General features: G+C 35.6%; 1 protein-coding gene across 1 annotated transcript in view; it reads left to right on the top strand.

Annotated features, from left to right (window-relative positions):
- LOC107558981 (PDZ and LIM domain protein 5-like) overlaps positions 1 to 19,124 on the top strand; it is a 38,747-nt gene that overhangs the window by 17,194 nt on the left and 2,429 nt on the right. The window contains exons 5-8 of the mRNA XM_016242692.1: positions 5,236 to 5,366; positions 10,018 to 10,216; positions 14,042 to 14,222; positions 17,786 to 17,906. Of these exons, the coding sequence (XP_016098178.1) occupies positions 5,236 to 5,366; positions 10,018 to 10,216; positions 14,042 to 14,222; positions 17,786 to 17,906 (632 nt within the window). The remainder of the gene's footprint in view (positions 1 to 5,235; positions 5,367 to 10,017; positions 10,217 to 14,041; positions 14,223 to 17,785; positions 17,907 to 19,124) is intronic.

Genomic DNA, 19,124 nt, shown 5'->3' with positions numbered 1-19,124 from the left:
TGTTATTGATACAACCACAACTGATAACGGAGCGCTCAAGCGGGTAGTGAGAGTCATATTGAGGTAATTAAAATGAGGTCAAATTAATATTTTGCATTCAATTGTTTACTTGTCAGGCAAGTGGCTGCATGATAAGCGTGAAAATTACGCAGTGTAGTCTTTATCACACTGCAGAGGTTTCTTTTGCAAAATAATCTGCTGACTGTACACTATCCCTCAGGCTTGCCGTGCCCCTCTTATCATAGCTCCGAGCCCCCCGTTTGGGAACCACTGCGTTTACTGTTGGTTTAGTGGTTGAGTTTTCTAGTGACTGATTCGTGACAATTGGAGTTCCTCAAAGATTTCATTAAAGGGGTCATATGATGGAATTTCATTTTTTCCTGTCTTTGTAGAGTTAAAAGTTGTTCGTGCAAACAGAAGATCCGTAAAGTCGCAAAGACTAAAGTCTCAAACTCAGAGATATTCTTTATAAAAGTGAAGATTGGTTCACACCCTCCTAAAACGGCTCGTTCTAACACGCCCCCACATGTCTACGTCACTATGTGGGAAGATTTGCATAACGCCGCCCAAATGTTCACGCAAAGAACGAAGGCGTAAATTTAATAAACTGTATTGTTGTTTCCGCCGTCATGTTGTGAAGACGCTGTGTGTTTCGTTGTGGAAGCGAAACTACTTTGTTTGGTCTTCCAAAAGAAGACACGACTAGAAATCAGTGGTTAAGTTGTATTTACAACACTGTTCCAGAACACTTCAACCCAAATAATGAGTGTGTGCAGTGCATTTTACGGAGGAAAGCTTCCTGGACCTGGTAAGGGGCATAACATTTCCATCACACGCTTGAGGTATTCAGCCAATCACAACGCACTGGATAGCTGGCCAATCACAGCACACCTCGCTTTTCAGACCGATGAGCTTTGTAAAAATCAACAAGTTTCAGAAAGGCGGGGCATAGAGGAGAAACAATAATGTACAGTATGTGGAAAATGTGTTTTTTGAACCTTAAACAGTATAAACATTTCATTACACCAAATACACAAAATAATGTTCTTTTTAGCAACATCATATGACCCCTTTAACAACTGTAATTCCATTAAAAATGTTTTTAGGAAGCATTTATACACTTATTTATACACTAGTAAATCAGTAAGATTTTTTTTTTTAAAGAAATTAATACTTTTATTTATCAAGGCTGCATTAAATTGATCAGGAGTGACAGTAAAGACATTTATAATATTACAAACTATTTCTTTCAAATAAATGCTGTTCTTTTGAACTTTCTGTTCATCTGTGAATCCTGACAAATAAAACGCATCACAGTTTCCACAAAAATATTGTGCAGCACAACTGTGTTCAGCATTGATAATAATCAGAAATGTTTCTCGAGCAGCAGATCAGCATATTATACTGATTTCTGAAGATCATGTGACACTGAAGACTGGAGTAATGTTATTGATACAACCACAACTGATAACGGAGCGCTCAAGCGGGTAGTGAGAGTCATATTGAGGTAATTAAAATGAGGTCAAATTAATATTTTGCATTCAATTGTTTACTTGTCAGGCAAGTGGCTGCATGATAAGCGTGAAAATTACGCAGTGTAGTCTTTATCACACTGCAGAGGTTTCTTTTGCAAAATAATCTGCTGACTGTACACTATCCCTCAGGCTTGCCGTGCCCCTCTTATCATAGCTCCGAGCCCCCCGTTTGGGAACCACTGCGTTTACTGTTGGTTTAGTGGTTGAGTTTTCTAGTGACTGATTCGTGACAATTGGAGTTCCTCAAAGATTTCATTAAAGGGGTCATATGATGGAATTTCATTTTTTCCTGTCTTTGTAGAGTTAAAAGTTGTTCGTGCAAACAGAAGATCCGTAAAGTCGCAAAGACTAAAGTCTCAAACTCGGAGATATTCTTTATAAAAGTGAAGATTGGTTCACACCCTCCTAAAACGGCTCGTTCTAACACGCCCCCACATGTCTACGTCACTATGTGGGAAGATTTGCATAACGCCGCCCAAATGTTCACGCAAAGAACGAAGGCGTAAATTTAATAAACTGTATTGTTGTTTCCGCCGTCATGTTGTGAAGACGCTGTGTGTTTCGTTGTGGAAGCGAAACTACTTTGTTTGGTCTTCCAAAAGAAGACACGACTAGAAATCAGTGGTTAAGTTGTATTTACAACACTGTTCCAGAACACTTCAACCCAAATAATGAGTGTGTGCAGTGCATTTTACGGAGGAAAGCTTCCTGGACCTGGTAAGGGGCATAACATTTCCATCACACGCTTGAGGTATTCAGCCAATCACAACGCACTGGATAGCTGGCCAATCACAGCACACCTCGCTTTTCAGACCGATGAGCTTTGTAAAAATCAACAAGTTTCAGAAAGGCGGGGCATAGAGGAGAAACAATAATGTACAGTATGTGGAAAATGTGTTTTTTGAACCTTAAACAGTATAAACATTTCATTACACCAAATACACAAAATAATGTTCTTTTTAGCAACATCATATGACCCCTTTAACAACTGTAATTCCATTAAAAATGTTTTTAGGAAGCATTTATACACTTATTTATACACTAGTAAATCAGTAAGATTTTTTTTTTTAAAGAAATTAATACTTTTATTTATCAAGGCTGCATTAAATTGATCAGGAGTGACAGTAAAGACATTTATAATATTACAAACTATTTCTTTCAAATAAATGCTGTTCTTTTGAACTTTCTGTTCATCTGTGAATCCTGACAAATAAAACGCATCACAGTTTCCACAAAAATATTGTGCAGCACGACTGTGTTCAGCATTGATAATAATCAGAAATGTTTCTCGAGCAGCAGATCAGCATATTATACTGATTTCTGAAGATCATGTGACACTGAAGACTGGAGTAATGATGCTGAAAATACAGCTGCGCATCACAGACATACATTACAGTTTAACACATATTCACACAGAAAGCAGCTATTTAAATTATAGTAATATTTTAAAATATTACTGTATTTTTGATTGAATAAATACAGCCTTCGTGAGCAGAAGAGACTTCTTTCTAAAACCAAAAACACAACAATTATTCTCAACTTATGAATGGAAGTGTGTCTGCATGCATGTGAATGTTATATATATATTTTATTATGCACTACTGTGCAAAAGTCTTAGGCCATTAATATTAATTAAAAAATAATAATAATAAATGCACAAGGAGTCTGACAACAACCAGTGCTCCACAAAGAGATTTAAAAAATAATGCGTTCAAAAATAATGTCATAAATAGATTTTATTCATCAAATAACTTCTATTAACGAAATCAAATCAACATTCGGTGTGAGCACCCTTTGCGTTTAAAACCGCTTTTGTCCTCTGAACTTGTGCGTCGTTTTTCAAGGAGCTTTGCTGGAAGCTTTCCTCGGGCGTCTTGGAGACGTTGCCACAGTTCTTCTGGATTTAGTCTGTCTCCGTTTCTTCATGTGATCCCAGACAGACTGGATGATGCTGAGATCAGATCTCTGTGCGCAGCACTGGCTGCTGTCAGACTCCTTGTGCTTACAAAAATCTCATAATTTAGATCAGATAAATTGGATTATTACAATTTATTGCAAGACTTTTGCACAGTAGCATTTAATAATTATAATAATAATAATCATTATTAGTCGTAGTGTCTGTAGTTATTATTAAAACATTGTTTTATTATATTTTGGGTAATTTTAATGTAATAATAATTGTTATTATTATTAATATACTTTATATTTGTCATTTTATAATACCAATTGCAGCGTATTTCATACCTTAAATATATATGAAGTGTGCATAAATACAGTGATCTCTGCTAAAGTTTGTCTCATGTGAAGACTAGTACTCTTATTTAGCTGCTGCTATCTGGATCATCCAGAAAATGCTAGGTTTTACTGGTTAGAATTTATTGCACATGTAAAATGTTTTTAAAATGTAATTTTCTGTCTTTCCCCATTCAAGCGGATGGAGCTGTATCTGTATGTTCGTCACCGCACAGAAAACCTTAAAGCAGCACTAATGAAGCTCAGGGTCGTTCAGTCATTTGAAAAGATTGATGAGCTTTTGTGTATCAGATCTTTCGTCCCACAAACCTTTATAGAGCCGTCAGGCACTGACACACAACACCCATCTATGACAGGAGATCTGGACTTTTCTGATATTTATTTAATAGAGATAAATAATAGATATGATTGCACCTTGTGGCCACGCATCCCTCTCTCTGTATTTCTCTCTCATTCAGTTTCTTTATACATTTTTTTTATTGTCACATTTATCCTCAGGAGCCCACAAAACTGAACGACACACTGGACTCTAAAGAAATTAAATGAGTTTCAATCAAAGCTCTGTGTAATGTAGAGATGTGACCAGGAGAGAAACCTGAGTGCTGATTATGTATTAATGCTAATATGTTATTATATATTTTTTTTCTCGGTAATGATTCTGATTATTTTCATTACTGTAATACAATAAAAAATACGTTATTATATTTGATTTAAATCAGCATAAAGGCAGTACAACAAGTGCTACAACGATGTATAAATATTTAGCTATTTAAATATATTCTTTTTGAGCAATTTAAAGCAATGAAAATTTGATCTTGCAAGATGTTTAATTACAAAATATGTATAAAGAAAATATTTTTTCTTAAATAATTTTTTTATCATCCAACTCTTTTGGTTTTACTTGTTTTACATATACGTTCACCCAAAAAAATATTATTCTATTCAACATAAACAAAACAAAAGACCGTATCGAAAGTGTAACAACATTGTCTCCTTTTGTGTATTAGGATCTCATGCAAAGTAATGCAATCAAAGGATTGAAGCATTAATCTGTATGAAACCAAAAAATAAAGCCTGTTTTACTACTATGAATATTTTCTGTAAAGCCAAATATAATTTTTATTTATTCTCATTTTGAGAATAAGCGTGACCCGGGCATGTCGTCGACAGGTTTTGTGACTTAGTGAAACTGGAGCATCTCAGCAGCAGCTATCTTTAAGTTGGCACTGGTTTAGTTCATTAACAAACCATCTGGGACCGCTGCGCCGCTCGTATTTGATCAATCTGCTCATTTTGGTCATATTTGCTTATGCGTGACTGTAAACGACGTTCAGATGAATCAGGCTTATCCGAATGTGCTCTCAGAGATTTCTGATGCATGTTTGAGTGTTTGTTTTGTCGTCTAGCAGGGTTTTTAAAGTCCCTTTATTTCTGTCTTTCTCTCCAGCGAGGCTGCAGAGGAGCTTCAGCCCAGTTCTCATGCCACGTCTTCAGTCAAAACCATGAGCAAAGCGCCCGCTGGAGCCCCGCGAGTCCCTCCAGCCGCAGCCAAGAGCTGGCAGTCGAGCAGCGCCGCAGGTCAGACCTTCAGCACATCACAAACCTGTCTGCTTTCTCTTTGTTCGCGTTTGTTTCTTAAAGGGACGGGTCACCCCAAAAAAACATTCTGTCGTCATTTACTTTCGCTCATGTTTGACTTGGGTTTGAGTTTTTAGTCAAATGGATGTGAAGTATCTTATTTTTTCCTTCTAATATGATCGTGATATACACTTAAGAATCAAACAAACTCAAAATAATGTGTTTGAATGTTCACCGTTTTATTTTTATATGAATAAAAGTGAATAAAAAAGCATGCAAGTAGTCCAGAAAACTCATGTTTTCTCTGAAGTGAGTTAATCATGGCAGATTTTGACTTTTATTCTTTTTTTTTTAGTTTTGTAAAGAAATGTATACATGGGCACAATTTATATTTGTCTACAAAAATAATCTCGATTTCAGCAAAAGCCTTCAGATCAAAAGGTTTTTAAGCTCATGAGACATGAATTCAGTCAAATGTCTGTCTCTGTTGCAGCGTAATAATATTTTTATATTATATATATATATAGTTTTTAATATTTATTTATCATATTTAGTTGTTTTAGCTGTGTTTCTGTGTGTAGGCAGGTGAGCGTCGCTCCTCAGGCGTGCTGCAGATGGCAGACTGATGCTTCTGGAAATGTTTTTGAAGCTTTGAGTTAATGCTTGTATTAGAGAGCTGTGTTTTATTCAGAAAGCTCGACTGATCGATTAGAGCAGCTTCACAGTCAGACATGTTTAGCGCATGTTGACGGTTTGTCACGGGGTCTCAGGGCTGATGTATTGTGGGTATGTGGTTGGTGTTTACCCATCATGCCCTCTGGGGGCTCTTAAGAGCAGCGTGCTGACAGGCGTCGTGACTCGAGTGACTGCTGAACACAGGTATCTCTCTGTAATGCATGTATGGAGTGCCACCGGATGAACCGATGACCCGATCCGGCTGGCAGAGCATCTCCTCAATTAAAGCTCATCCTCGTGATTGATTCCAGACCGCCGGATTAGAGCAGAGAGTGCAAAAGCACAGGACATCCAGCCGTCTCATGCAGCGTATGGCCTTCATTTCTCGGAGGAACCTGCAGCCTCTCCTTCAGACGTTCAGATGCTGCAGAGCTCTCAGAATAACTTTATTTTGGGGGGGTTTACGTCACTGATGGGGATGGGGTTGGGGTTAGACATATCCAAGACTAGCTTTTAGTGTGATTTTAATGTTTAATTTTTATAAAATGTATTTTTAAAAACTTCTTTATAAATCTGGATTGTCTGCAGTGTTTTATACTAATGTTTTTTTGTCTAATGTAGTTTTCAAAATTTCTGGTCATAATAAATAATATTATAAAGGAAAAATAAAACAAATTTTATATATATATATATATAAACAAAAAACATATTTTTAGTATCACATTCAAGTAGTTGCCTTGTTTTTCTGTAAATATATCTTTAAAAAATAATAATAATTTAAACCAGAAAGAAATTGCCTACTGGTTTGTATAAATTATTAATATTATAAACGTTTTGTACTGTGATTTTTAATGTGTGTGTATATATATATAAAATACAAATAATATATTATAGAATTCATACATTAATATTTTATTGATATACATTTTATAGATGAATACACTTAGCGTTTAATTTTAAAATGATTATAATTTTAATATAAATTACAAATATTGTAAACTTGTTATATTTCAAAATATGAAACTATTTTAATGTAAAATAAGAAATTAACTATGTATTCAATTTAATTTAATCTTTTTAATATTATAATAGTTTTATTTTTTTAAATATAGTACTATAAGTTTAAAATATTAATTTATATTTAATTTATTATAATAAAATTAATATTTTAATATAACTTACAATATTAATATAACTTAAAACTTATTAACTTATAACTTATAAACTTATTTAAAAAATTTTAAATTATAAATTTGTATTTTAAACTTTTACTATAGTATTTTATTTTAAAAAATGGTTAAGTAATGTTCATATTTAGTAAAAAAAAATTAAATATTGTTTCATAATAATGTAAACTTAAAACATATTTATAAATATATAAAATGTTTATATAATATATATACTTAAAATGTTACATAGACTACTTTAGTATAGTTCAGTATTTTTTGTAGTATAGTATCTTTTGGCTTGCCAAACTGTGTTTTTGTAAAGAAAAGCCCTCCGTAGTCGACTTCACGATCTGCCTACTACGAAGTTCCCACAGACCTGTTTGACACACAGCTCCGTTTCCTCCTCAGCTGAGAGGAAGTGCTTATCTTCTCTCGCTTCGGTGTCAGGATGTGACTATTCCTTCAGGAGGCTTGCAGGAGAAACCCGTGCTGACCCTGACCTCTGTGACCTTTGACCTGCTGCTACTCAATCATCTGGAGAGATCAGAATCTGATTTAGTTCTGTTAGACAACCTCATTAACCAGCTTATATATTCTCCCATTTGATTTGGTGTCATTTATATGCTCATACTTATATTCATATTTACATTTGGTGTGGTTTGCAAAGTTAAGTAGGAGTGTGAGTCTTTGGGTAGATGGCGAATCCGTTCTGTTTGATTCAGGAATGATTTGGGGGAATTCAGAATGATTTGATAAATTGTAAAAAACGGTTAAAAAACTGTCAATATTTAATTTTTCAGATTTTCTGTATGTACTAAAAATTGAAAGTTGGCGTTCTGTGGCGGAATACACGAGAAATGATTGTTAAACAAACGGAAAAAACAAGATTTCGGCTCGTCTCTTATTTTGTTTGTGGTTTATGGCTTCAATATTTCATGTGCGCATGTGGGCGTCGCTGAAACGCTCCTTTCATCTGATTGGTCAAACAGAAATTTTTTTTTTGACCTAGAAAAACAGGTAATGCCTACTTCAGTCATAATTATTATTACATATAAAAGTAATAAACAACCCTCACGATCAGTGTATGAATTCATGCAGAACAGAAGACGGGGCTGTTTGACCAATCAAATGAAAGGGGCGTTTCAGCTACGCCAACATGCACACACAAAATATTGAAGCCATAATCTGACAAAAGATTTTTAGTTTGTCTGTCTCTGTTGCAGCGTAATAATATTTTTATATTATATATATATATATATATATATATATATATATATATACACTTTTATAAAATATGTATTTTATCATATTTTTAAGCATTTTAGGTCAGTCTATTGGCATGCTAAACCCTGATTTTGTTCACTTTAATAATTTTAGTACTTCAAGTAAAATCTATTTATTTCAGTTAGTTGCCAAGACAACATTTCTAATTTAATTCCTTTGAGTTTTTTTTTTTTGTTGTTGTAGTTTTTCATTAAAAAAATGTGTGTTTTTAATATTTATTTATCATATTTAGTTGTTTTAGCTGTGTTTCTGTGTGTAGGCAGGTGAGCGTCGCTCCTCAGGCGTGCTGCAGATGGCAGACTGATGCTTCTGGAAATGTTTTTGAAGCTTTGAGTTAATGCTTGTATTAGAGAGCTGTGTTTTATTCAGAAAGCTCGACTGATCGATTAGAGCAGCTTCACAGTCAGACATGTTTAGCGCATGTTGACGGTTTGTCACGGGGTCTCAGGGCTGATGTATTGTGGGTATGTGGTTGGTGTTTACCCATCATGCCCTCTGGGGGCTCTTAAGAGCAGCGTGCTGACAGGCGTCGTGACTCGAGTGACTGCTGAACACAGGTATCTCTCTGTAATGCATGTATGGAGTGTTTCACGTCCCCCAACATGCACACAAAAAATTTTGAAGCCATAATCTGACAAAAGATTTTTAGTTTTCTTTTTTTTTTTTAAATGATGTTTATTTAAAAAAAAAAAAAAAATTTATGCACACTTATTGGCACATCAGTTACTCTGATTTCTGATCAGAAAACATCAGCGCTTATCAAATGTGTTGAAGTGTCACACACGCTCACACGCTCGCTCACTCACGCTCACTCACTCACGCTCACTCACTCACATGCTCACTCACTCACTCGCTCACTCACTCGCTCGCTCACACGCTCGCTCACTCACTCACTCACACACACACACGCTCGCTCACTCACTCACTCACACACACACGCTCGCTCACTCACACACGCACACACACAGCTGAGCTGAGCGCGGCACACACTTCCTCCAGATGTCCATCAGCTAAAGATAAAAGCGCGTCTGCACACCAACATGTCACTTTCGCACCCGTAGAAGCAGATCCATTCTCACCGGCTCGGAAACCAAGTGTGCATTCGCTGCGTGACCCGTTCGCCTTTGATTCTGAATGAGCCGCTGTGTGCCGCGCCTCCGCGTGACTTCTGACCCCCGCTGCCTCTCCGGAGGCGGGCAGAGAAGGGAAGGCTTGTCCGAGAGAAGGGATTATTTTGCCAGGTGTCTCCTCCACTTCTGGGAATGTTGTTTCTTTTCCCGACTTGAGTAAACCGATCCATTGTTTTGCGGCGGCACGGTGTGGATGTCCCGTCCGCAGATGGTCCCTTCAGAAGAGATAGAGTTCGTATATCTTAACCAGAACTTTCCATCACCTTCAGTCACGCTACATAGCCGCGCACAATACCGCGATCTCATTACCGCGCTCTTCTGTAACACAGCCGCTGTTGTGGGTGAAGTTCAGTGAGGGGTCGCCCAGATTGAAATCTCTCTCTCTTTGATTAGGGTTGGCCAAAGCAGGTGCACCTGCGCTGCAGACGGGCCCCTCGTTCGGACGGGGCGGCAACAGCCTCCCCAAGGGCCCGGATCGACCCGCGCCTCAGGTTCACCCCAGCGACCAGGACGATTCGCTGGTGCAGAGAGCCGAGCACATCCCGGCGGGAAAACGCACACCCATGTGCGGCCAGTGCAACATGGTCATCAGGTGAGACGCTCACACACCTTCATCATGATACAACAGCGGGCAATATGTCATTTAACCCTCTTCAACCCACATTCACAAAGATTCAACCATTGTTAAATGACTAGATTAAAGCAATAAGCCCCAAAAAGCCATGGTTTACAGTGAATTTATAACAGCTAAGGGGCATTGTTGTACAACCCCTTTAGCTGTTATAATTTCACTGTAAACCATGGCTTCACGAGGCTTGTTGCTTTTATAAAACGGTTATTCCATATACGTAGTAAGGTTTCACAGAATAAAACAGAGCAAATAAAGTGTAATGATATTAATAAAAACAGTATTCTTCCACCAAACAATGTAGCTCCTCAGAAACAGTTGTGGTTCCAACCAAGTGGTTGCCGAGCAAGACACATGTAAACAAAGGTGTGTGTTTGTAGCGTAATTTACAACCGCGTCGAACGCGGCTCAGCCAATCAGAATCAAGGACTGGAACTCTGTTTAATAAACGTATTTTTCCCTAAACAAAAAGCTGTAAAATTTTCAGAAGAATCAGCAGCTGTGGTTGCTAGAAGTATGGAAGTATATAAAACTTCTAAATAACTAATATAATATTGAAAAAATAATGTTAAAATCATTAATGCATTTAATACAACAGTTCAATAAACAAGAATAATAATAGATACAATATAGTCAATGCTCAATTTCACAAACAAATACAGTTCCAGTCAAAGCCACAGCAGAACTGTTGTGTGTCTCTGAAGCCTCTTTCACACAGATTACGGAAAATACACAGATAATGTGTCCTGTGATTCATTACTGAACGAATCAAGTGAGTCAGTGATTCAGTGACTCATTCATAAATAGTCACTAGCTCCGTATCTGAATGAATCAGTTGTTTGAACGAATCGGTTGAGTGAATTATTCAATGACTCGCTCATTAAGACAGCGACTCGCCTCTACCTGTTGGCACTTTTAGTTTCACATTTAGAGTATCTTTTTTTTATTTTTTATAATTTCATATTTCATCTATTAATACCAATTTATCATTATGTATGGAATGTTGAATCAAAATGTTTCTTTCTGAAGCTTCTTGTAATATCTATTCAATGCATTTCACATCTAACACAATGGTTTCTCAGCCAAAATTGATGTGGAATTAATTTGCAGCTAGATTTATTAATGGGCACATCATGTAATGTATTAGATTAAAAATTTTAGTCAACATTCATTCAATACATTCAACAGTATTTTGAAATGTCCTGTTAGATTTACTTAATTTTTTACCAAATAAAGAAATTTACCATTAATAAATGAACAGATTTGACAGTCTTTTACAGTTAAAATTACAATCATTTTATTGGCATAAAGTATGTGACCTGTAACATCTCAAGAAATAAATAAATAATATTAGTAGTAATAATAAAACTATCAATAATAACAATTAAAAGAGCTTCTTTATTGTCATTGTACATGAGAAACACAAAACATGAGAAAGTTCATGTTTCACAATCCTAAAAGCAGCTCCAAAGAAAAGACAAACTTCATTCCGTGTGAAAAGGTTATCTGAATGTGGAGGATCTTTCTGATATTATTCACACAATAGATCATTCATTCAGGCCCAGATAAACTCATCTAAACTATAGTGTTCATTTTAGCAGCTCAAAACACACTGAAGCATCAGGCTGATACTTTATAACTTTTCTGAACTGATTCTAAACTAAATTTGATAAGTCCTTTGTGAAAAATTTTACATTACTTTTATTTGGCATGTCTGGGAACTTGAGGGTTTTAAATGAGAGCGAATACATTTATATATTTTTGTGTGTTTTGAGTATTAATATTATATTATTTATTTTTCCATTTAGGTGTTTATATATCTTTTTGACGTAACTTACATTCAAAATCATTTTTGATGTCTTTGAAAGAGTCTCTTCTGCTCACCAAGGCTGCATTTATTTGATCCAAAATACAGTAAAAATAGTGAAATATTATAATTTAAAATAGACGCTTTCTATGTGTATATATAGTAGAGCCCGACCGATATATCGTTTTGCCGATATGAGCCTGTTGCCGATATATCGGTATCGGCGAATATGCCGCCGATATGAAAATGTTTTAATTGTTCAAAGAATATCGGCCGATATATCGATCGGCCTTTTTTTTTTTTTTACTCCGTAATATCGGTATTGGCCCCAAAAAACCCATATCGCTCAGGCTCTAATATATAGTCAAATATAATTTATTCCTGTGATCAAAGCTGAATTTTCAGCATCCTTACTCCAGTCTTCAGTGTCACATGATCTTCAGAAATCAGTATAATATGCTGATTTGCTGCTCAAACATTTCTGATTATTATCAGTGTTGAAAACAGTTGTGCTGCCCAATATTTTTGTGGAAACTGATTCATTTTATTTTTCAGGATTCACAGATGAACAGAAAGTTCAAAAGAATAGCATTTATTTGAAAATAGAAATCTTCTGTAACATTATAAATGTCTTTATCATCACTTTTGATCAATTTAATGCAGCCTTGATGAATAAAAGTATTAGTTTCTTTCAGCATTTGTCTGACCTCAAACTTTTAAACAGTATTTGTTACAGGTTTTGTAACGCTGAACACCTACACAAGACCTTCATGTTATAATAGCTGAGAGTCAAAGATAACATTAGTGTGATGCTGTGTGAAGTTTAATTTGCCGAGAAGCGAGCGTCTGATGGGTTTGGGCTGTGAATGCTGATGTTTCAGGAGCTCAGACTCCTTCAGCTCGTCTCCAGAGAGTAGGATCCGTTACGCCACAGACTGCCAGACTCCTGGTCGAAGCGGCCCTGACATCCAAGCTTAAAGTCTCTGCTTTCTGCATCTGATATCGCCAGTGTCTGTTGTTTTCCCTTCAGGCTAATCATCCGATTTGTCAGCCGCATCCCCGCTGCCATCCTCACGTTACCTCAACAGATTCTCCACATCAGATCACATTAGATCACATCAGAACGACTGTTTTCACAGTGTCAGGACAGACGGCGCGAAAGTCAAATTATACAAGCTTAGAGCAGTAATTCACTCAAACGTGATCATTCATCTTCTCTGTACATTAGTGCTGTATGTGTTTTATGAGGAAAACCATTTTTATGGTGGTTGCAGTGTTATTTTAGTATAATTGAGAGGAAAAAAAGAAAGACAAGCACAACAAAGTTACTAAAACTGATAGAAAAAACTTAAATTAAGATATAAAAATAAGAAATAAATTAATAAAAACTTTAATAGCATTTAAATGATACTACAAAGTTTGTGATTTTATTTTGTTGTCATTTTTAGTAGCTTTTGTTTTTTTGTGAAATGTCCATATTTTTATTTTATTTAAGTTTTAGTTCATTTTCTATGTAATTATTACTTTTTAAAATAATATATATTAGTTAGCAGCTTCATATTTTTGTGGCAACGGTGATTCTTTTTATTTTTCAGGATTCACAGATGAATAGAAAGTTCAAAAGAGCAGCATTTAATTGAAACAAATCTTTTGTTACATTATAAATGTCTTTACTGTCACTTTTGACAAATGTAATGTTTCCTTGATGAATAAAAGCAAATAAAAAAACAATCTGACTGACCTCAAACTTTTAGACTGACATTTTAAACTGATAGTGTTACATTTGTTACAAATTTTGTAACCATGAGGAATGTTGCCTTGGCCACTAGCTGAAATTGAAATATAATAATATTTTATTTCAGTTAACATGCATTTCAAGTAATGGTTTTAGTTTTATCTATAATAACTCAGAGTGGTTGTCATCTAATAGATTTGTAGCTGATTGATACTAAAACGATGATATTGGTCTCTGGTGTTTGCAGGGGTCCGTACCTGGTGGCGATGGGCAAATCTTGGCATAAGGAGGAGTTCACCTGCTCTCACTGTCACAGTTCACTGGCAGACGTGGGTTTCGTGGAGGAGCGCGGCTCTGTCTACTGCGAGCGCTGTTATGAGCAGTTTCTGGCCCCGGCCTGCTTCAAATGCCAGCAGAAGATTCTGGGGGTGAGAGTTTGTTGCTAGTTAGTGGTGTTCACCAAGTCTACTATTGCTTCCTTCTAAAAAAAAAATAATAATAATAAAATGTTCAAAGTTCTGTTTTTCCATCATCCTGCAACATTTGTGAATGATTCCACAAATCGTGTGTCTGTAATTAATTAAAATCAGTGACCCTATTAACTATTAACTTCAGTGGTGTGACTGTAACTCAACTGTTGTCTGTTAAAATTAAATATAGGCCTACACCAGGGGTGGCGAACTCCGGTCCTGGAGAGCCGCAGCCCTGCAGAGTTCAGCTCTAACCCTAATTAAAACTCACCTGCCTGTAGCTTCCTAATAACCGTTCAGACCTTGATTAGCTTGTTCAGGTGTGTTTGATTAGGGTTGAAGCTGCAGGACTCTGCAGGACTGACGTTTAAAAGTTTCGGATCAGTAAGAATTTATGTTTTTTAAAGTTTCTTCTGCTGACTGCGTTTATTTGATCAGAAATACAGAAAAAACTGTAAAATTGTGAAATATTATTGCAATTTAAAATAATTGCTTTCGATTTTAAAATACTTGAAAATATCATTTATTTCTGTGATGCAAAGCTGAATTTTCATCCGCATCACTACTCCAGTCTATTTTGAATAAATGCTGGTCATTTTAAATTATTCATCAAAGAATCCTGAAAAAACGAACAGATTCCAAAAAATATGAAGCAGCAAAACAGTTTCCAGCACTGATAATAAATCTGCATATTATACTGATTTCTGAAGATCACGTGACACTGAAGACTGGAGTAATGATGCTGAAAATACAGCTGCGCATCACAGAAATAAACTACATTTCACAATATATTCACATAGAAAACAGCCATTTTAAATAGTAAAAATATTTCACAATATTACTGTTTTTTTCAGTATTTCTGATCAAATAAATGCAGCCTTGATGAGCAGAAGAGACTTCTTTAAAAAGTAATAAAAATCTTACTGATCCCAAACTTTTGAACGGCAGTGTATTTATTAAGTATAAGTGATAGAAATACTTGTATAATATCTGAAACAGTAATTTTGATTGTATTTAAATATTTTGAAATACTTTTTCATATATATATATATATATATATATATATATATATATCAAATATAGATATTTGAAATATTATATATAATATTATATATTTTTTTATTATTATTTAAATATAATTATACATTTAAATATAATTGTTCCCTTAAATACTTATAATTGAAATAATATAATTGTTCGTCACGAGTGATGCTCTTAACTAGTTTGAGAGCTGCTGTACTTCATCCCGTCATCACCGTCTCCTCTCCTCGTTTTCTCCATGATTGTTTCCCTGTAAAGCTTCGTTCCTTCGTCATTCCCAGCCTCCCTCCTCTTGTTCTCTCTGTGGGAACGAGCTTTAATCGGGATCATAAGGTCTGGTTTATCTGGTCCCAGCCGCTCAGATGTGTCACAATTAGCACTTCACATGAACCTGCCTCAGAAACACACGGGACGCCGAGCCGCTCGGGCGGAAGGGCTTCACTTGGATAATGAGCCTTAAAACGCCTGTTTCATTGTCTGGAGATCACATTTCGTTTACAGGAGATCCAGAAACTTGTGTGAACCTCATTAGATCAGATCTGCACTCAGTTTATAGATCTGATCAGTGTGTTAGTCAATCACTGATTGTCTCAAGATCAATTTCAGTCCATGTTTTAAAGGGGTCCTATTATGCTCTTTTGCAAAGTCTTGATTTTGTTTTGGGGTGTACTAGAACAGGCTCTCATACTAGGTACACATTATTTTCCACATATTTTACATATTACAACACCTCTCTCCCCAGTCTGGCATGAACTGCTCGAATAGTTCCTGTGCCAAATCAAGGCCCGCCTTCTGAAATACGAAATGTGCTGTTATTAGTTAGCTGGGCCAGTGTGTGCTGTGATTGGCAGCACTCGGTGTCTGGTCAGGAAAAGACACGCCCCTTACCATAGCCGGTTGCGAGCTTCAGTGTAAATATTGCGTCAAAATCAAATCAATTTGAGCGTGATTTAAACCCAGATGATTATAACCACTCTAAGTTTGTCTGCTTTGGGAAAGCTAGCGTGTCTCCGACATAGTGATAACACTCGTTGCCTTCTCTAGTGCAGCTCAACCAGGTCTCATCCCATTCATCGATATTTGTGATATCACAAATCCCAGAAAATATGCGTTGTAGTCCATACGAGTCGTTCGTTGTAGTTTTTGAAAAGTGATTTCTGTTCAATAAAATATCTCCTTTTGAAGTGGACTTTGAGCTTTGTAACTTTTCAGATCTTTTTTTTATGCTCAAACAGCAACATTACAGACTAACTAAAGTTGAAAAAGTAAAAAAACATAATAGGACCCCTTTAAATGCACTGGGGTTTCTAATCAGGGGTTTGTGATTTGATAAAGCTAATAATTAAATTGAAGGTAAACGTAATAAAAAAAGGGCCTGCACAATTAAAATAATGTAAAATCGTGTTATAGCTTAGTCTGATTATTAAATCAATGGCTGTGATTTTATTAAGTTTATAGTCTGAGTAAAGCGTGGCACTGTGTTTATCTACACGCGAGCAGCTCATGATTTCAGCAGCTCAGATTGGCTCTGTTCACAGGATAATGTATAATGTAAACACCCTTATATAATACATTAGTGCTGTCAAATCGATTAATCGCAATTAATTGCATCCAAAATTAAAGTTTGTTTACATGATATATGTGTGTACTGTGTATATGTATATAAATACACACACATACAGGTATGCATTTAAGAAATATTTACATGTGTGTGTATATATATTTATATTTATACATGATTTATATTATATATAAATGTACATATATAAATATATTTCTTAAATATAAACGTGTGTTTTTTTTTTATATTTATATATACATATAAATAGACATCGTATAATTAATCGATTTGACAGCCCTAATTTATATAAATATTATAAATGATAATAAATGCATGCAATTTATTAATTATAATTTTTATAATACTATAATCATGCCTTTGTAATATATATACTATTTTAATATTATTATATATGAGAGAGAGGGAGCGAGGGTAACGTCACAGTGGAGGCAGCTGTCTTAACCGTGGCTTGTGTACTGCAAACACATACCAGCTTCATCACTGTGTCTGTCACGCGACTCTGTTCCCCTTTCGGCTCGGTCTTTACATTTATTTTGAAAGATGAAGCTGGTGATTATGGTAAGGGGCGTTACATTTCCGACGAGTGCTTGCGGTGTTCGGCCAATCACAATGCACTGAGTCAGCTGGCCAATCAGAGCAGACTGCGCTTGTCGGAAGGAGGAATACGCTTACTAAAATGATGAAATATTATTTGACTAGATGCATGTCATGTGCCCATTAATTGACATCTGAAAACCGTAAATGAGTTGCTGAAAAATTGAAATATTAACATAATATTTTCGGTCTGACTGGTTGGGCTGGAACAGAAGCTGCTGCTGTAGATGTAACAGTGGTATGCGTGCGGAAAGCGGGCTGTGCTCAGAGCCGCTGCTAATCGACGCTTCTTATCTGCTAACAGGAAGTCATCAACGCCCTGAAGCAAACCTGGCATGTGTACTGCTTCCTGTGCAGCGGCTGCCAGCAGCCCATCCGCAACAACACCTTCCACCTGGAGGACGGGCAGCCGTACTGCGAGACCGGTGAGCAAGCCCGCCCACGGCCTGTCAATCAAACACTCACCGCTTACACGACAAACACTTTACTGTCTTTTATATATAGATTTATAATATATTTATAATTAACAAGAGTTTGATGTTAGATTGTTAACACAGTTTGTCATAAATTTTGTGCCAGATAATGCTCCATTTTTTTAATATACATTTTAATAATATGACATTAACATGTTATTGAATTAATGAAAATGTTTTCTATTTTAGGAAACTTTTACCGCATTACATTCCGAAGCATAATGTTATACTTTTGTACTTTATATGCTGGGTAGATTACAGATTACGTGATGAAAACTGTAGTTAGTAACGTAATCTAGGTTACTCGTTTTAGGTAATGTAATCAGACTACTTTTGGATTACTTTTAATAACGCGTTTTAAAGTTATCATTAAATGTGTATATACAGTATAATGTATATTAGATGTATATATAATTAAAAACATACCTTATTGGTATAAAGAAAAAAGAAAGGAAAATATATTCAATTTTTTATTATATCAACATCATAAATTGCATTAAACATTACATTACAGCAGGGCTTCCCAAACTGGGCTTAATGAAAGCGCTGCAGTGGGTTTGTGAGTTGATAAAAAGCTAATAATTAATTAAATCATAAAAATGTACAGTAAAACTAATTTAAACACTTGAACACTAAAAATAGAAATATTTTATTTGTTTACCTGCATGTCAGTGTGACCATTAACCGACATCAGAGAACTGTTAAATTATTGAAATATTAACTTCCTCTGAGATATTTCAAGTAAATATTTTAATATTGCATTTCATAGAAACATAACACTCCTTGTTATTTCAAACTGAAGAAATCACCATCCGAATCGATGTCTGGTTCATGAACGAGCTGATTCTTTCCTTTTGAATCATTCCACAAATCACACTAAATGAATCATTCGTGAATCTGACTGATCCAGTTGCAGCTGTTCTTGATTCAGCAACTCATTGGGCCTCATTCATGAAACGTTAGTAAATAGGAGTAAATTTAGTAATTTGCGCGTAAAACGGACCTTCCAGAAAACTCTCCTCCGGATTCACAAACGCTTCGTAAACTTCCCATTTGATAGTTAAACATGCATATGTTAATGAATTCCAATCATTCGTAAGTAATCATACCCTCATTCACAATTACTATAATCCCCGCCTATGAATTACAGCTACGCAAATTGCGTGTCCA

This window comes from Sinocyclocheilus grahami, unplaced genomic scaffold (assembly GCF_001515645.1).
Source record: "Sinocyclocheilus grahami isolate Dianchi unplaced genomic scaffold, SAMN03320097.WGS_v1.1 scaffold669.1, whole genome shotgun sequence".
Lineage (NCBI taxonomy): Eukaryota > Metazoa > Chordata > Actinopteri > Cypriniformes > Cyprinidae > Sinocyclocheilus > Sinocyclocheilus grahami.
This window is presented reverse-complemented; position numbering and strand designations above follow the sequence as displayed.